The sequence below is a fragment of the Sceloporus undulatus genome, chromosome 1 (genome assembly GCF_019175285.1).
Source record: "Sceloporus undulatus isolate JIND9_A2432 ecotype Alabama chromosome 1, SceUnd_v1.1, whole genome shotgun sequence".
Lineage (NCBI taxonomy): Eukaryota > Metazoa > Chordata > Lepidosauria > Squamata > Phrynosomatidae > Sceloporus > Sceloporus undulatus.
This window is the reverse complement of record NC_056522.1, coordinates 18,033,773-18,053,772: the sequence shown is the minus strand read 5'-3', so window position 1 is coordinate 18,053,772 and position 20,000 is coordinate 18,033,773. Positions and strand designations below refer to the sequence as shown.

At 38.5% G+C, this 20,000-nt stretch overlaps 1 protein-coding gene across 32 annotated transcripts in view; it reads right to left on the bottom strand.

The window, feature by feature from the left end:
* Positions 1-20,000, bottom strand: part of NRXN1 (neurexin 1) — a 1,287,750-nt gene that overhangs the window by 828,249 nt on the left and 439,501 nt on the right. For all 32 annotated transcript variants that reach the window (XM_042451209.1, XM_042451219.1, XM_042451256.1 and 29 more), the window contains one exon: positions 5,652-5,953. In XM_042451209.1, coding sequence (XP_042307143.1) covers positions 5,652-5,953 — 302 coding nt within the window. The remainder of the gene's footprint in view (positions 1-5,651; positions 5,954-20,000) is intronic.

The following is a 20,000-nucleotide window of genomic DNA, read 5'->3' as shown; positions in this document are numbered from 1 at the left end:
TAATAATTTGTTTTATTTATATACCGCTATTCCAAAGATCATAGTGGTGAACAGCAAGTAAGCTAATTAGCAAGTAAGCTAATTTGCCCCCAACAGTCTGGGTACGCATTTTAGCGACCTCGGAAGGATGCAAGCCTGAGTCAAGCTTGGGCCCTTCTGCTGGTCTTGAACTCACAACCTTGTGGTTTTGAGTGAATGGCTGCAGTACAGGCATTTAACCACTGCGCCACCAGGGTTGCATAGATGGGAAAAAGTATGGGGGGGGGAGGAAACACAGGACCTGATAGTCGCAGCTTGAGGAACATGTGGATAGTGGTCTAAGACTAAAAAAACAGTGATTATTATAAGCCTTTCTGTAATACAAGAGATATGATATGGCTTCCTCTGTGGCTGCTCCCAGGTTATAGAACTCTTTTCCCAGGGAAGCTAGGTTGGCACCTTCCTAGCTGGCCTTTAGTCACCATGAAAAAACTTTTCTATTCCAACAGGCTTTTGCGAAAGAAAAGACCCAGTATTACTTTAATTATACTATTTTTCAAAACTGCTTTTTAAAATTTACATTTCTGTGTTTTAAAATGTTTTAGTTTTGTTCCTAGTTAAATTCCCTTTTATTTATTGTTGGGTTTTTTGTATGTTTTAATTATATGGTACTTGCTTTAATTTGTAATCTGCCTTGAGTCTTGGTTTGGGTACAAAAGGCAGGATATAAATAATGATTGTTCTTGTTGTGAATGTGGCTGCTGTTGTTATGATTATAGTTGTGGCAACTCTTGTTGTTGTTTGTCCAAGAGTAACCAGAGTAGACTATACATATGGACATTACCAGATGATCAATTCAAAAATCGTATATATATATATATATATAATTGGAAGTAAAAGATAGAGAAGCTCTGTTCTTGCACTCTGAACCAGACCAGGTGAGGACTATGGTCCAGACCATGAACTACTTACATCAAAAATTAGAATAAACCTGAAGAGGAAAGCAAAAATAGTCATCATACCAACATACGATCTGAACGGTATCTCAACGGAATTTATAGACAATGTAAGAAATAGATTTCCACTATGAAGCATAATTGACTGGGAGCCAGAAGAACTGTAGTCAGAAACCAAGGACATAACCAAGGAAGAATGTAGAAAGACAATGGCCAAAAGGAAAGGGAAGAACCAATGGATAACACACTAAATGCTTCAAGCAGTTAAGAGAAGAAGAGAAGCAAAAAAAAAAAAAAAAAGGGGGGGGGGGGGCAGGAACAAAACCAGAACTATGAATGCCACTGTTCAATGACTAGTGCACAAGGATATAAAGGACTGCTATAATAAATGCAGAGAAGAGAATAACATAAAAGGAAGAATGAGAAATCTCTTCCATAAGATCCAGGAACAAAAAGTGAAGTTCAAATCAAGGTCAGGATGCACTATGGTCAGAAGAGGAGCATATTACAAGATAAAGAAGAAATAAAAAGATGGATGCAATACACAGATAAGCTATATAAAAGAAATGGAAAACTGAATGACACATTGAAGAATGAACTATAAATGAACCCCAAATTCTACAAAGTGAGGTAGAAGTTGCAATAAGAGAAAATCAGAAGACTAATTCACCAGTAACAAATGATATTCCTATTGAACTGCTGCAATGAACCCAGACTGAATCAACTCTAGTGCTACCTAAAATATACTTACAAATATGGAAAACAAAACGGTGGCCAACAGACTGGAAACAATCAATATATATCCCAATCCACACAGAAAAAGTAGACGCAAGAGATTGCAATAACTATAGGACTATAGCAATACAGTGCACCCTTTTTTTAAACAGGGGATCCGTTCCGGACCCTCCCGCGTAAAAAATCATGTATGCTTGAGCCCCACTGAAAGTAATGGGGCTTGTGCATGCGGCAGCGGCACGGCTGCACCCCATTACTTTAAATGCGATGCACCGCCCCTTGTACCCCCCCCACGCTCCTGCAAGCTCCCTTGCGGCTTTCAGTGTATGCCGAAAGCCATGTATAGTGTATCCGTGTATGATGCGGGTGCGCTGTAGTTTCTCATACACAATAATGTTAAAACTTCTGCAACTTCAATCATATATGGAGAGAGAAATACAAGATTTGCAACCAGGATTCAGGAAAGGCAGATATTCTAGGGACCATATTGCAAACATACGATGGACAATGGAGTGCACCAAGAAATTCCAGAAGAAAACCAGCATCTAATTTATAGACTATAGCAAAGCCTTTGACTGCATAGACCATGTAAACTATGGATGGCTCTCAAAGACATGGGAGTGACAAGTGACAAGGAGGTCAGGCAATGCTGCATTTTATCACTCTTCTTGTTCAAAATGTACACAGAATATATCATATAAAAGGCAGGTTTAGACTCAGAAGAAGGAGGAGTGAAGATAGGAGGAAAGAACATCAACAATCTACTACTAGCAGAAACTTTCACAGACTTGGAACAATTACTAAGAGAGGTCAAAGCAGAAAGTGCAAAGGTAGGATTGCTGCTGAACATAAAGCAAACAAAAATAATGTTCACAGAGGTGCTATATAAATTCAACCTGGACAATGTAGAAATCAAAATAGTTAAAGACAGTCTGTATCTTGGAACAAACACTGATCAGAATGGAGACTGCAGCCAAGAAATCTGAAGAAGACTAGGAATGGACCAGGAGCTATGAAAGAAATAGAAAAGATCCTAAAGAGTAAAGAGTAACTGAGGACTAAAGTCAGAATCATCTAATCCATTGTACTCTCCATCATCATGTATGGATGTGAGAGCTGGACAGCGAAGAAGGCAGATAAGATCAATTCATTTGAGATGGGGTGCTGGAGAAGAGTGTTGAGGATACAGTCAACAAATAAAAGGTTTTTCGTGGGGTTTTTGGGCTATGTGGCCATATTCTAGAAGATTTTCTTCCTGACGTTTCACCAGCATCTGTGGCTGGCATCTTCAGAGAATAAAAGGGTCCTTGAACAGATCAAACAACTCTCCGTGAAAGCCAAGATGATCAAAGTGAGGCTGTCCTTTGGTCCCATGATGAGAAGGCATAAATCTTTTTAAAAGACAATAACGTCAGGAAATATAGAAGGTAGTAGAAAGAGCAGAAGCCCACACAACAAATGGCTAGATTCAATCAGGAAGGTCATAGGCCCAAATCGTCAGGACCTAAGCAGAGCAGTGGATAATAGGAAGGCATGGAGATGTCTTATCCAAAGGGTCAGTGTGAGGTGGAGTTGACTCAAGGGCTGTAAACAACAAAAATAACCAGAGCAAAATGAAGATACTAACTGATTCAACCAAAGTACTATACCTTATTAGCCTAGCCTAGACAACAATGAAAATGATATAATACAGGTTGAGTCTCTCTCATCTGAAATGTGTGGGGTGAGAAGTGCTTTGGATTTTTGACTTTTTTGGATTGTGGAACATTTGCATATAGACAAGTCTAAACATAAAAATAATTTATGTTTCATATACACCTTATAAACAAAGCTAATTTTACACATATTTTAAATAAATTTGTACATGAAACAAAGTTTGTGTACAGTGAATCATTAGAAAGAAAAAGTATCACTATCTCTGCCATCTGTGTGCACAATTCTGGAGTATTTTTAATTTTTGGAATTCCAGATAAGGCAGACTCAATCTGTATTTAGACATTACACTACCTACTCTTAAATCATTGTATGCAAGGCTGCCTGTTTTGTTTTGTTTTAAACTGGAAAAACGGCAGCAGAGGACATGACAGGGTTGCTTTGAAGGTTGATCAAATAATCAAGAGGTCACAAAGATGTTTTGACTTGCAAATCCAGCTGAAACTGTTCAGAAGTTTTCAGTTTCTTTTATAATAAACTGTCTGGAGTACAATTCTACCATCACTCATATGTGGGCAGCATTCATTGATTTCAGAGGGATATCTGCATCAATAACTTATGTGCAAAGGTGTTGCTATGAATTTTAAATTCTATTTCTAGAAGCATGTTGTCTGTATTTGGAATATAAAGAAATATGAGCATAAATCCATCAGTATGACATCCTTCTTCATATTTACATGGAATTACCATATGTGAGTGAGAAATTATTTGGACTGTCTAAAATTGAGCTCTAAGACTGAAATGAGTGGGAACTTAATATGGGTGGAGAAATTCAGTAAAACTTCACGGCTCCTTTGCCCATGGCTATTAAGTGCATTAGGGTGAATATAGTGTGCCTTTGGTATCCAGGACCCCACATGGAAATCAGAATTTGTGGATGCTCAATTCCTATTATACAATGGCATAGGAAAATGGTATTCCTTATATAAAATGGCAAATTAAGGTTTGTTTTGAGGATTTGTTTTTTTTTTTCAGATGGAGGGAATATTTTCACGTTATGGATGGCAGAATCTGTGCGTGCAGAATCAGCGGATAAGGAGGTCTGACTGTATATTAAAATAAGAAGGTAATAAAGATGTCTTTTATACCAGGAATAGAGGTTGTATAGCCCTCTGGCCATTATTCAGCCCTACAAAGCTCTTCAACCTAGACTGTACTTTTTCTCACCACCTCACCGCTGGTTCAGGGAGCCTCCAACATCAGATATTCACCTTTTAAATAGGTTGCAGAGCGACAAGTGTTTAACTTTTTTTTCCAAAACCTGAAACAGAGTTTCATCAATTCCAAGGTTTGTGGCTACATCCCCTGGAAAGTCCCCAAAGCAGAAAAGTGGTCCCCAGACCTGCTGCAGTTGCCAACTGTGCTTTTTATGCTTCCATAGCAGCATCTGCTCCCATTGATGTTGTTTGAGGACTGGATGGGTAATCGTGTTGAGACACTTTAGATGAAATTGTGTCCCATTGATTTATATGTGTTAGGTTTCAATTCTATGTGCTTCCACAGTGGGACTTGTTTGTGAGTAAACATGCATTTAAAAAAAGAAAAGAAAAAGAAAATCTGTTCCACTGTTAAGTTACAATCTGTCTGTTAAGATCTTTTATTGCCTTTACTATATGTATTGTACCTGTATGTTTGTTTGCATAGGAAAGTTTTATTCACACTTTTTTTTTACATCATTTGGGAATCACCTGACTAGGTGTGCTACGATACATATGTGCCACTGTGTGAGCATTAGCCAAGATAAACTAGGAAGGATTCTGTGCACATAGCTATTGCCTTAAGGGGCACATTTTTAATATTGATATCTAAAGACATTAGAGCATGTTCATTGTTTTGCTTATTTACTTTCCAGCTGCATGGGTCAGTTTGGGGTTTATTCAAACAAAATTCATGATTTCTAGGCACAGATTAGAAACATTATTCTAGTAACACAACGAAATGCCCTCTGGACATCTACATGTAGAGGACAATCCCATAAAACAGGACAGGTTGTCCAGATGCTTAAGTCTCCAAGTCAAAAGTCCTCACCGTCCTCTTAACATCCATCAGAGATGCAATAGTTGTTCCAAGCAAGCATAGCCCTCAACAACTTTCTAGGCATGCCTCTGCTCATGTGTGGCAGGAATGACCCATCTCTTGCTTACACCTACACTACATTGCAGAGATCTGCTAAACACTCAGTGGCATGTTGTTCTAACTGCAAGATCACCAAACACTTAGCTGGGGCAGAAGCATAGTCAGTTATTGCCATATCCATTGTACTGTTACCTGACGCAGATTCCTGGTTACTTTCACATCATGCCAGGCATTGTCATTAAATTTCCCATTCACAGGTTCCACCAGTGCTTCAAAGGCCCCTGAGCCCAAATTAATAACCAAGGAGACAGCTCCGTTTTTCAGGGCGAGGTTGACATAATCCGCTGATTTCCCGGTGTGAAGCATTAGTCCATTCCTCTGAAGAGTTTTAAAGGACAGAGTTATTTCATCGCTGCTGCTCTGGATAGGATTCTGGGACAAGTCATAGCAGAAATACTCTGACCCCTTGAATGTTGCGATGTATTCTTCTTTTCCTAAAGAAATCATAGAAGAGAGAAAAAGTTTCTCAAACAGTGGTTCCAAAACAAATACAACTATTCATAAGTTACCAATTCCTCCTCCTCCACCACCACCTCATCATTATCAACAGGAATTCCTTTTGGGAATTATTACAAATACACTAGACACAAATACAAAAGTTGTAGTTTGTTCAATGTTTTGAGTGCTGTTTTGAGGCAGAAAAGTGGAATCATTAAAATGTATATACAGTGGGCTCTCGGTGTTTGGTTTGATATCCACTGTGGATATCAAAATCCGTGCATGCTCAAGTTGCATTATATAGAATGCTGTAGTAAAATGATATCCTTTACATAAAATGGTAAAATCAAGGTTTGCTTTTTGGATTTTGTTTTGTTTTGTTTTGTTTTTTGTTTTGTTTTGTTTTTTGGCAGATGGTGGGAATATTTTCAAGCTATTGATAGTAGGATCCATAGATCCATGAAGAATCTGTGATATGGAGGGCTGACTGTATAAATAAATGAATGGGCAATGAATTCTTTATAGCCTAATAAAAATTGGCACCATAAGGTTTATGAGGAGGAAGACATATGAACATGCCTGACATATTTTAATTAAGAATCCTTCAGAATGTCTCATATTTTGAAAGTTGACCATTTCTGTTTATGGAAATTTTGGGTGAAGGATTTCTCCCATTCCTCTAGTTTGCTCTACTCTGAATTCCATTCCTTCTCAGTATCAGCATAAACAAATGGACCCAAGCCCTACATGGCTTGGGTCCAGTTTACCTGAGGGAACGCCTCCTCCCATACAATCCTTCCCACACTCTCAGTTCCTCTGGGAAGACTCTCTTGCAGTCTAAGAAAACCAGACTGGTAACGACTTCCCAGAGGACGTTTCTGTTGCCGCTCCAAAAGTCTGGAATGACCTGCCGGAGGAGATCTGCCTTATAACATCTTTGGAGGCCTTTAAGAAGGCAATAAAAACGGATCTCTTCCGGCAGGCCTTCCCAAACTGACCTCCTCAGAATGTTTACTCTCCAGTTGCACAGCTGTTCCCACCGGACTGTGATCGTGATTGATTTTATTGACTGTTTTATTGGGAGAATTTTATTGGCAATTGTTGTTTTAATACTATTTTAGGGTGGGAGGGAGATAGAGAATTAGGATTTGATATGTTTTGCTATGTTTTTACTTGTGGCTTGTTGTGTTGTATTTTCATTGTTCTTTTGTTTGTTGTTACCTGCCTCGATCCAATACAGGGAGAGGTAGAATACAAATTATTATTATTATTATTATTATTATTATTATTATTATTATTATTTCTAACAGAAATGGAATTTGAAAAGATCTACTTTACTTAAACTTCCATTCCCTTGCTTGCTTTTATTTGAAATTTGACTGTCCACATAACATGTCCCCCATGTAATAATAGTAATTTCATCCGGATGCTTATTTTGTCATGTTTTGTGGGCACACATATATGTTTCACCAAAACTTGATTTTCATTCATGGTTTTGCATCAATGTAAAAATATTCATGTGCTGGGAAAAATGAATGAAATGAAAGCTGTGCACTGTATAGTTGTCTCTGTAACATTTAGTGAACAAAATAAAAGAATGTAAAGAATTCCTAATACATTGATTCTAAGGATGAATTAAAAAAAAGTTGAGTTGTGTTTCAATTTGACCAAACCAGAATCTGAAACACAATACAACTGAACACAAAGAGAGATATACTTTTGTGACATTTTGATATGGTCCATCAAGAAAAATAGGTATTAAAAATGCATTTTAAAAAAGGTTTACACAGAAAACTGTACATGTAAAATGGCATACCAAAATGTTCATATCTAGAAAAATGTACAAATATATGCTTTTCTCAATGGAAACATCACTTGCACACAAAAGCATACACAAAAATGAATGCAGTTGAACAATATGTATAAAACTATGCACATTTTGAAAAATAAGCAAGAAAACATATAAACATTTTCATATGGGTGAAAAACAAATTTACAGTCCACTACAGGACCAAGATTGAATGAAAATAGCAATGGAAAGATTAATTCCCATTCATGCTGCATTTTTGGATAAAATTAAGTTCATTAAAAAAAATCAGATAGTATTCCTAATAATATAATAATAATGTATCTTGTCAAAAAGGGTGTTTATTCATAGCATTGGATCTGAGAACAGACAAGAAAGCTATGATATGTTTCCTTTTTGTGGTGTTATATCCCAGTGTATAGTTGTGAGAGTTTCTGCAAAGTTGTGTGGTAAAGACTGTTATGCTGAGCAAAAGGAATCCAAGATTTTCTTCCAATCTTGACAAACTTTTTCTGAATTTTTACTGCACTTTTTAAAAAATGGCCAAAATGGCCAATTTGAATTTTCACATTTTAATTTTTATATGAAATTTTGCATTTAAGATTCAAAATTGGGGTGTGATATTTTATAGCAGAATACGGTCATTTAGGTATGTTTTTATTTTGGCTCATTTTAACAGTAAAGTTGCACACAGGGGGCAACTGTGAAATACAAAATCCTGCTATCAAATACTGTGACATACTGACTACCACAGAATGTCAATGAGCAAGTATCATCTACCAGTTTTATAACTACATGCCCACTATCACTGAAAATGAAACATCATGGCTTATATGAACCATTGCTAGGCAAACATCTGACCATTGAATCCTCCCATTTAGTGATGCAAGATCTCCCTGTATCTCCTTATATCAGCATTAATTGAATTTATCCCTAATCCCCAGTATTTTCGGATTTCCTCCTGAAACACACACACAGAGACATCCTTTTCTAGCTATAGAAAGCTCTACCATCTGCTAAAGGATTTGGACAGCTATAGCAAAGTAACACTGGTATAGAATTCAGCTGACATCCACACCAGATTAAAGGGTCCTAAACTCAAAGTCAAATGGTCTGGAGGATTGCAGCGGATTTGATGATGCACAGCCATTCAAAAGCAGAATTTCTATAATGGGAATTTGTTGTAAAATGACAATATGTATTCTCATTCAGACAGTTTTTTTCTATATTCTGGGTGTCTTTTCTGTATCAGTGATTGATTGATCCAGTTTCCAGAGCAATGAAAGCAAAAAAGACATATTCTATTGCCAACGATTTTACAATCGAATGTAACAATATCTAATGCAACAACAACTGGACATGAGACTCAACCATGGATAATGCCAACATCTTCATCCAAATTTCAAAAGAACCATTGGAAAAGGCAAAATTGGGCTGGAGTTTTGTCAACTAAGGGAAGAACACAATGCTTTTCTCTGATGCTTATCTCAATCAAAATTAAATATATTCCTCTAAATGAGGACACATACACACAGACACATTTTTTTCTTATGTGGGATGGCTAGGCTGAATCTTTCTCTAGGGAAAAAACATAGGCTCAATCTAAGTTTAGAATGAGGTACACAGCCATGTGAATGAGGCTGAGCAACTTGTTCTGACCTCAGATTGGAGTGGCCCACAGTGGCAGCAGTAGGAGGCACAGCAGGATGCTTGTGCCAACAGCCACCCAGCATCAGAACAGATGCCCGAGGTAATAGAGCAGACAGGATCACAGAAAGGGGAAGGATAAGGTGGCATACACTGAATGTTAGCAGGAGCAAACATGTTGAAATTACCGATGTGTGATGAGCTGTGCAATGGAGATAAGCACTGTGTGTACTATCATGAGCACACTATCATTCCTTGCAATACACTCACCGATACAGAAAAGACACCCAGAATATAGAAACTATGGCGCGTTACAGACCACCCCTTTGAGGCGGCCTGTAGGTGCTGCTTTCCCCAGTGTATCAGGGCCTCAGCTGTCACAACGGCAGCCATTGAGGCCCCGATCCTCTGCTTTGCAGGCTGCGGGGAAGCAGCAAAAGGCCGCTTCTCCGCAGCCTGGAAAGGGGTGTCCTTGGGCTTCAAGCCCCAAGGACACCCCACGGTGGCGGGGAGGAGGAGAAAGGGGCCGCTTGGCCCCTTTCTCCCTTGCGTCACTGGGTGCAGCCGTTTGAAGGCTGTGCCCAGTGATGCAAAGCAGGAAGGAGCTCTGAAACAGAGCTCCTTCCGGGGTCGCGCAAAAGGCGCCATAGGCTACGTGGCACGGCCCCAATACGTCACAACCACGCCGCCTCCAAACGAGGCAGTGCGGTCGTGACATATTGATGGCGGCGGCCGTGTGGAACGGCAGCCGCCATTTTGTGCACGCGGAGTGCATACTAGGCTTAGGGGGGTGCGGAAGCAGCGCCCCTTCCTAACCCTAGTACGCGCTCTGCGCGTACTATATGGCCCGTTTGTAACAGGCCTATATTCCCTTGTAAAGAACCAACTCCATGAAGGCTTATATGTTTTGGTAGATCTATTGATTTTTTTTCATGCACAAGTCTGTAAAGTACATACTTTATTAGTGCACCTCCAGATTTATATAAAGTGGAATATGTAAAACAATAACTGAAAAATCCATATAAAATCTACCAGGTTTTTATTATTTGTCCTTTTTTTTTTCCAGAAAGGAGCTGGTTGGTCTGGTGAATGGTCGATCAAATAAAACTATGCATCCATCAGAAAAGACAGACTAAAGGAGATTAGCACATCCTTAACTGTAGTACAAAAACCAGAATGTCTAGCAAACATGCAAATACCTCTGTTCACTGTGCATGCCTCAATTAACAAAGCCTCTAACAAAGAAGTTGTTTTACAAAGAATATTTAAAGAGAAACCAGCCCAGCTCACTATGTTGCAGCCGTAACTTTTTGAAGGACTTTGGAAGGAATATAATTGTTGTAAATAAATACAGTGACAGGGATCCTGGAACTCTTTCAAGAAGGTTACTGCCTTTTATGCCCCTTGTCAAGCTCTTTTGTAAAGAAACAAGGTGAAATATTTTTGACTCCCATGCATTTTTCCTTCAGGAGGGACATAAGAATACCAGTCAGCAACTCTGTACTTATTTACTAGGGGGAAAATTCCAGCTGGCACTGTCCTTGGAAAGATCAAACCAGCATTGCCTGTACCAACAAATTTCTCTTTAATATGGATCATGACAGAGGTCTATCACTAAATCACAGAGATGTAATCTCGGAATGCTCATTATTTGGCCATATTTTTCTTTATTTAATCAATACACAAATGGATTCTGCACTCAATGGAATTTTTTTTTTGGTGTTTTCTAATAGATTTATGTACCTTTAAGATCCTGCAATAAGGTTTTAAGATTCGACATATGATATATACAATTTTCATACCAGTGCTTACTGTGGGGTAAGCACTGTTAAAATGCCAGTAAAATGTCACGTAAGTGTGTGTGTCTGAAAGCCTGATGTGCTTCCTACATGGCAGGGAATCGTCCCCTCACCTCCAGCAATCCTGAATCATTCGGGGAGCAGCAACTTCCTATGAATGCAAAGTTTCTGTTCATCTTCATTTTCAACAAATGCTATGAAAAACAGCCACATGTTTTTCATGAACCTCTACTGCCCATTAATCAACACACAGTTAATGGGAAATGTTACAGTCTTATCCTCTTTTCCCACTACAGTTTTCACTGTTTTTGCCCATGTCATGAGGAATCTAAACTGGGATGATGACAGGTCCCTCTGAATCATTAACAAGCAGACTGTGTAGGCTTGTTTGGTTTTGTATATAAAAAAAACTCAATGACTGGGATAGATATACAGGTGTCTAAAATGAAAGGAAAGGAAGGGGAGGAAATTTGAATCCTGTCTGGAGATCAACTGGTAGCCAATGCAGGTGTAATAATTTCCTCCCTTTCTTTTCCTTTGATTTGAAGCCTAAAGATTTTGAAAATATAGCACACCGCATTATACACACACACTACAACTCCATATTTAAAATTCAAAAGACCTGCCTAAATAAATATGTTTTCACCTAATGCCAGAAAGAAAAGAAAGAGGGGTCCAATTGGATCTCCCATGGGAGGGAGTTCTACAATGGGAGCCACCATGGAAAAAGCTCTCTCCCGAGTCCTCACCAACTGTGCCTATGAAGGTGGTGGCAATATCAGAAAGCCTTTAAGATTTTAACACACATCATGGCTTACATAATGATATACCATCTTTTAGAGAGTCTGGACACAAGCGGTGTAGGGCTTTCAAAGTCAAAACCAGCACTTTGAATTCTGTTTGTAGCTCAACCAGTAGCCAATGCAGGTGTAATAATTTCCTCCCAGCTGGCAAACGGTATTATACTTGCTATTTCCACATAAACTTTGATCATCTAGCAAAACAAATCCTTTGAATTCCTTTCATTGAGCTCTGCTGGCCTTAACCTGGCCCTCCCCATGAGAAAAATCTCTCCTGCCTTCACCTTCTGGGGTGACATTTGAAGGGAGCATTTGAATAATTTGCACAGTTTGCCTGTCACAGATAACAGTGAAGTTAGACAGAATACCCTGTAGCTTTACTGTGCTTGTGTATTACATGTGTAATCTTTAATTTAGAATCATAGAATCATAGTGTTGCCAGAGACCATAAGAGACATCCAGTCCAACCTCCTGCCATGCAGGAAGACACAATCAAAGCACCGCTGACAGATGGCCATCCAGCCTCTGTTTAAAAATATCCAGAGAAGGAGACTTCACCACACTCTGAGGCAGTGTGTTCCACTGTCAAACAGCTCTTACTGTCAGAAAGTTCTTCTTAATGTTGAATTGGAATCTCTTTTCCTGCAGTTTGCATCCATTGCTCTCGGTCCTAGTCTCTAGAGCAGCAAAAACACACTTGCTCCATCTTCAGTATGATACCTTTTGAAATATTTAAACATGGCTGTCATGTAATCTCTTAACCTTAGCTTCTCCAGGGTGAAGATACCCAGCTGTCTAAGCTGCTCCTCATAGGGCATGGTTTCCAGACTTTTCATTGTCTTGGCCACTCTCCTCTGGACACACTCCAGCTTGTCAATATCCCTCCTGAATTGTGGTGCCCAGAACTGGACACAGTATTCTAGATGAGGTCAGACCTCATACTGAAGTCTCTGATTTGTCAGTGCCATCTTGAAAATCCCCATTCCTACAGGTCAGGTACTTAGGTACCAGAATTCAGAATTCAGTACTAGTTTTGTTTTGTCTTTATTTTTTTTAAAAATACATTTCATTTACTTCCTTTCTTCCCAGTCACTTTATGGTCATGTGGGGGACTGGCCTAACTTTTCAAACTACATTGATCACCTTCCAAGTCCACCTTAAGTGAATACTTCAAGGAAGAAGCAGGCTTGTGAATATAACACAGCAACTTTTATTTTATTCATGAACCTTCTTTGAAGAGATCACTGGGCTTCAAAATCTAGTGTGATATATCCTGCATGTTTTGATTGACCAAAAAAAGAAGAAGAAGATATTGCCACAATACCTTCAGTATTCTGGGTGTAATCTATGTTACTGTTCATTTTGGACTTTTAGTTCATTCATTTTTAAGTATTTTTTTAAAATTAAAACCAAGTTTGGGTGATGGCTGTAGGAGGAGTGGAATCCTCTAACAATGAACTTCTGGCCTTCTAGATGTTGTTGTAAACCAAATTTCATCAACCCCAGCAAGTTCAGCCACTGGTGAAGTGTAGTGGAAAAGGAGATATAAGCAGTGACATATATAGTAGGAAATGAAAGTTAAGTATCTCTTTTTCATTCAGCAGATAGAAGTCTGAGAGAGCTGTAGGTGGCACAGAAAGTAGGCAATGGTTGGAAGAGAAAGTAAATGTTGGCTGAGAAAGAACATAAGGGTGGTGAGATGTAAAAAGAGGATAGGACTTTGGCACCACCATTAAATGTGGTGTCAAAAAGAGAATTTCAGCAAGTGTGACTTGTCATGCAAGGCAGAAGAGCAAATCCTCTGGTTTGTTTTCATATTTTTAACAAGCATATGCAGAAATTAACAGTCAAAGACCTCCATGGCACAAACACAATAATCTGCATGGTCCTATTAAGCAATGCACTCATAGGCAAGTTTCAAAGGTTACTGGAAACTGCAGAAACCTTAGATTGAACAAAACTTGTAATTTAAAAAGATTTTCAACAAGATCCACTATAGGGATAGGGACAACATGTCTCAAGAACATTAGAAGAAATAAAAAAAAATTAGTTAAGAAATATTCTAACAAAAAAGGAAGATTTACAATATTTTAACTATAGTACCTGACTTTAACTAATTACATTAAGATATAATCTGTGCATTCATTTAATTCTAGAATTAAACTATTAATTTAGTTTGTATTTATTGCAATAAAGTAGGAAGGAGAAGAAGCCCATTGGAGGAAAGGTTCGGTATAAATATAAATAATGTAACTAATTAAAGACAGATTTTTTCTTCAAAGAAGGATATTTTCTCACACAGAGCAACTGAACGAAAATTTCAGTGTGGGAATAACTACAAATACACACTATCTGTCTAAATGGGGGTTTAAAATACTACAGATCCATTTAAGAAATCATATACATAGATGTGCCAAATTTTATCATCAGATGATTTTAAAAATGTAAATAGCCATGGGAACATTTGTTCATTTCAGTTGATGATTATCATATGATAACTCTGTTCATTCTAACATTAAAAGTTTTTAAACCAGCAAGTAGTAAAGGGTGGTCTGCTTTACCTCCAGACATGCCTCATCTAGCTCAGAAAACTGCATTTTAAAGCTCTTAATCCTTGGAATTTGAATGGGATCCCCATGGGAATCAATAAGCTAAAAAAGGGTGGAAAGTAATGAATTATAAGGGAAGGGAGAAAGCAGTATCTAGAGAAGGATTACTTGTGAGGTGGATGAGAAAGTAGGTGTTCAAAAATTAATGCAGCTGTTTTCTTCTCTGCCAAGCTCAAATCAGAGATTGGAGGCAGAGAAAGTGAAATATCGGATGGCATTTTTCAATTTCATTGTGGTAAGGCTTTTTGCTCAGGCACTGAACATAGACCAAAATGTCAATTTCACATAAACCTGTTTTTGTTCCCCTTTTAACATAAATGCAATCGAATTAGATTTCTTTTTTAAGCTTATTAAGAATTAACTAGACACACTAACCCTTTTCTACAAACAATTCCATCTCTGCATTTTAAAGTGGGTTTTTATAAATCTCTGTTCACTGTCCCTATTGATGAAATTGTCAGCTTCTGGAAAAAGAGCAGGTTATTTTATGGTCTGTTTAAAATTTATTGTTTTTGATGATTCACCCTTCTCTGTTTTATGCTAGTTTTATTTCTCCGTCAGCATATAACAAAGTATAATAGAATTCCACATCTGTTCAAGTATCATTAAAGGCCTGCCTTGCTTCCTCTCTCCAGATGATCAGAATAAATGGGTTTTCTTTTCTTTTTAAAGCAGCTGGTAAAAGATGAATCTTCAAAAAAAAGTTTTGGAGAGAAAGAAAGAGAATTAGAACCTCTCCTTTTTAAAAAAAGGATGAAGATTAACATGCCCTCCAACATTTCACAGGTGAAAATCAGGACACTCATGGCCAAGCAACCTCAGTCAAGATGGCAAAAGTTATTACTGAGGAATAACACTTAGGCAAGGAAAGGCTGCAGCATTTTGCTTTTGCCTGCCTCAACAGGGAAGGGCAAGACTTCTCCTTCTCCTTCTGGTTGAGTCCATTGAGTGCAAACTAATTTTGCATTTTGAGCTCAAGTTTGCAGCAACCAAAGTAAGCTGGAGAGAAAGCAGGGAACTAGGAGGATGAGAGAAAAATTGGAACATTTTAAGTAAAAGTGAGAGGACATAGGATTAATCCGGACAGCGCCTGCAAAATCAAGGCCATTGCAGAACATAGGGCTGAAACAGATGGCCCAAAAGCACCAGATTGGGGCTGCTACAAAGCCCCATGCCATGGCAGTGTAGCAACCGCACACTATGCCTCCCACACGGTGTTTTCCCAGCACAAAAAGAAGCGGCAGAAATCCTCTCCTTTTTGCTCCAGGAAAAAGGCCCCTTTGTCACTATGGCGGCAGTTTTTTTGGAGCTAAATGCCATGCTACCGGAGCACTGAAAAACTGCTGCCATGTGGGCAGTGAGGTGGCTTCATGGCATGTTCCCAGCATCTTGGGGGTGAGTGTCATGTGCACGCTAGGCCCCAAGCCACCAGGAACACGCCACATTTTACAAAAAGATCATAAAAGCAAAGTTTGGCTTAGTTCTTCCTTTTTGTCACCATCTCCTTTATTATTTTGTCCTTTTCTCACTAAAGAAAGCAAAAAGCCTAATGTTGAAGCTAGTTTTCATTGATCTATTCCCAATTTGTTTATTTATTAGCCCAAATTTGCTTTTGGTGGCTGAGTATGAGGTTAGGAAGCAGAGTAGGGTCAGTTCTTTTTCCCTTCCAGCGTTTTTTTTCCCCACTCAAAATATGCAAGTTGCTTTTTCTTCCACCAGTCTAACACAACTTATGATACATCAAAGTGAACCTAGCCAAAAGAAAATATATAGTGGCCCATCAGCATCAGAAGTTCAATAAATTCTTTATCTCAAAATAATAATAATAATAAAATGTTTGCACTAAAGCATGTGCAGATTTGCAATATATTAGTAATACTTGTTTCATTACTCTCTGTGAGGGTTTTTTGTTATTAAAAAGGTCATTTATTTCAGTGATTTATTCATTAAATCCATGTTTGGTTCATTACACATTCATTATCAGTGCATTCATGTTCATAACTCTCACTAGTTTTTATTATCCATTATTTTCAATGGGCAATGGGGCTACCAAGGCAAAAGCATTCATTGCAACTGATGCCGTTCTCATTGTAGGCTTTCTCTGGGGTTGCAAGGTATTTAAATTGTGCTCAGTGGAAAGAAGATTAAAATTGGAGGCCATTGCATTCAGCTTTTCCATAATGTTCCAAAGGGATTTGAAAAAGATAGTCAAGATAGTTTTGAGTCCCAGGAGACCCTGAGATGGAGGATCTTGGATTGATGAGAATCCTTGCATTTCATTCTGCACAAAATTCACTCATGTATTTTATGAACAGAAAACAGCATTTATTTCCTGTGTAGAAAATGTGAATCAAGAAATTGAGACTGAAAATAGCCCGAAATTGCATCCTTAGCCAGGTTGAAAGGTGCCATCCACCAAAATGTGGAGACCACACAATTCTCACCAAAATAATAAATATTATATCAGCAGGAAGTCTAAAATGGTGGCTGATTTCCACTGCAAGAGGAAAATGATCTATAAGAAGGTTAATTATTCAGAGCTTCTCAGAGAATAGCCCAATAATTTTCAGTGTCAGAGTCCAAGTTTCCACTGGCATCACCTCCTTCCATATAATCTATTCCATACACTGAGATCCTGTGGAGGACATTTACTTCAGCTGACCAAAGTGGCAACTGTCACCCCAAAGACATTTTCATTGGTCATCCCTAGACTGTGAACTGACTAGCCAGGTGAGATTTGACATCCAAACCTGCTTTCTGAATTCAAAACAGTATTAAAGATCTATCTCTTCTGGTAGGACTATCCAGTCAATTTTAAACCATTAATTTTAAATTGGTATATTTTAAATTGTATGTTGGATTATTTTAGTGTGTCCTATAGTTATCTGTTTTAACTTAATGTGTTTAAATGGGTTTATTGTGTTCTAATGTATGTTTCCCCCACCTCACCTTGGGGACAGTCCGGTAAGATAACAATAACAATAACAACAACAACAACAACAACCTGCATAAAGAAACTGGTTGTAACAACCAAACTTCCAGTGTCTAAATACCTTGTTTATTAAAACACACATCAAGAGATGATACAAATTTCAATTAAATCTACCCAGTAACCATATAAAATAACTAATAACTGTCAGCTAGTTTTAAAAAATCATTCTTTCTACTCAAAGATCCCAGAATCATTCATGAGGAAAGAGGTATTTTGGAGAGTGGGGTTTCAGGGAAGTGTTTTTGATTGTTTCTGTGCATTTTAAAGAGGATTCAGGCAAGATTTTCAGGTAAAATCCACCCCCAAAACATGCCAAAATAATTGGGGGAGATTGCTTTGGAAGAGTAGCAAGGGGCTACAGAGGCAATAAAAGAACGGTTTGGAGTCAGGCTGCACTACAGGCTGCACTGGCCTATTGAAACGAGGCACAATAATACTGTGCTTTAAATGCAACCAGGCTCAAAACTGGGGATTTGCCTGTACTGCAGCCATTCACTCGAAACCACAAGGTTGCGAGTTCAAGACCAGCAAAAGGGCCCAAGCTCGACTCAGGCTTGCATCCTTCCGAGGTCGCTAAAATGAGTACCCAGACTGTTGGGGGCAAATTAGCTTACTTGCTAATTAGCTTACTTGCTGTTCACCGCTATGATCTTTGGAATAGCGGTATATAAATAAAACAAATTATTATTATTATTATTATTAAACCTTATCTTGTATTTCCTAGGACTGCTTGTAGGTAGAAAGAATATGTAGCCTAGTCTTCCTGCTCTACCACAGTGGCAGGAAGAAATACTACAGTTAGTCTCTCTTGAATCAAGTAAAGCAAGGAGCCAAGAAGAACCTACTTGTCCTTTACCTACGAATTTTCTATGCTTGGCCCTCTGCCCAGCCGGAGGATCTCACATTTGTATTTCATAAGCAGTTAAAGGATGTTTGCAGTTTTACCAAGGAAAAGTTTTTATCTTCATTAGATGATGTCAAAAGGTTTGCAACCAGCAAGGTCACTGAGCTTGACTTGATAGCTCCTGGAAGGAATGTTTTATTATGTCTTTGAGTCTGTCTAGTTGTTTCTGCAGGTTCTATTTGTGGAGAACTGCAGGGCTTGGCACTGGAAAACTGAAGCATCTGTGGATGGCATCTGTGAATAATTATATTTTTGCTTAGTAATGATATACAGGCAAATGTCCTGCCAGCTCTTGGCCTTCCTCAGCTCTAATAAATGCTCAAAGCGTTAAAGTCTCTCCAGCAATCAAGAGGGACTTCACTTCTCCCAGCACAGTTCATCTTTCCACGTGGCACATTTAAGGAACCCTACAGTCTCGCAACACCTATGGAGCAACAGGATGATGTCCTATGGCTATGGGTATCAAAGTGTCATGTTATATGAAAGCTGCTGCTTTTCCATTAGGTAGATCACATCATCCAATCTGCAGCACAAGAGTCAGAAATTGCACAGGTAGAAAAAGTCTTGTGATAGTCCTACCCGTGGCATAGAATCACTTCTGTCTACCTCTTATGGATGCAATGCTGTCTGCTCCTCACTTCAGTGAATCAGGAGCAAAATAGGATATGATGGTGGACACATCTGTTATATTAAAATACATGGCTGGTGCTTTGGATTTGTTCTCTATTTCTTTTCTCTTGTTTCTTGAAAGTTTATGTAATACAAAGACTAAACAAAATTAAACAATAAGGACATAATTTAATTCTTGGCAGCTGCTCTCTGCCTGTGGAATTACTTTCCATGGGAGTTTAGGTGATCCCCCTTCATGTTCTCCTTCTGCCACCGAGACCTTTTTGTTATGCAGATGGACTCAATGCAGCAATAAACAATGCAAGATGGTTGACCAAAACTTGTTTATCCCATTTATGTACAAATAAAAATGATTTAAAAAAATAAAATATTACGTGTTTAGGTTCCAAATAGGGTTACCAGAGTAAAAACTGGAGAAGGATCCATTATCGGTACTGTGGTAATGGGAGACTATTTAGAAGAGAGAATGTCAGCATAAAAAGCAAAACCTGCTGAAATTCCCTCTTCTATACAAGCATTAAAAGTGCAGAAGCCCCCTCTAGTTTTCTCTTTGGCAACCTCTCACACCAAATACAGGTATATTTAGTCATAAATGCCTTTATTAAACATCATGAATGCACAAATCACTAAATTCAAGGGTCGATTTTGCATAGAATATGTACCATAGCTGGTCAGAGTATATGTGAAAAGTAAAGTTTATATGTAAAGTAGAATAATAATTTGCTATCAAAGATATCAAATTAATTGGCCGGCCTGAAGACAGAGGCTCCTCCCTCCCTAACTGTCATCGTTCGTCCTCTGAGGGAGAGAGAAGGCTGGCCCAGTACCATCAGAGGCCGGCCTGAAGACAGAGGC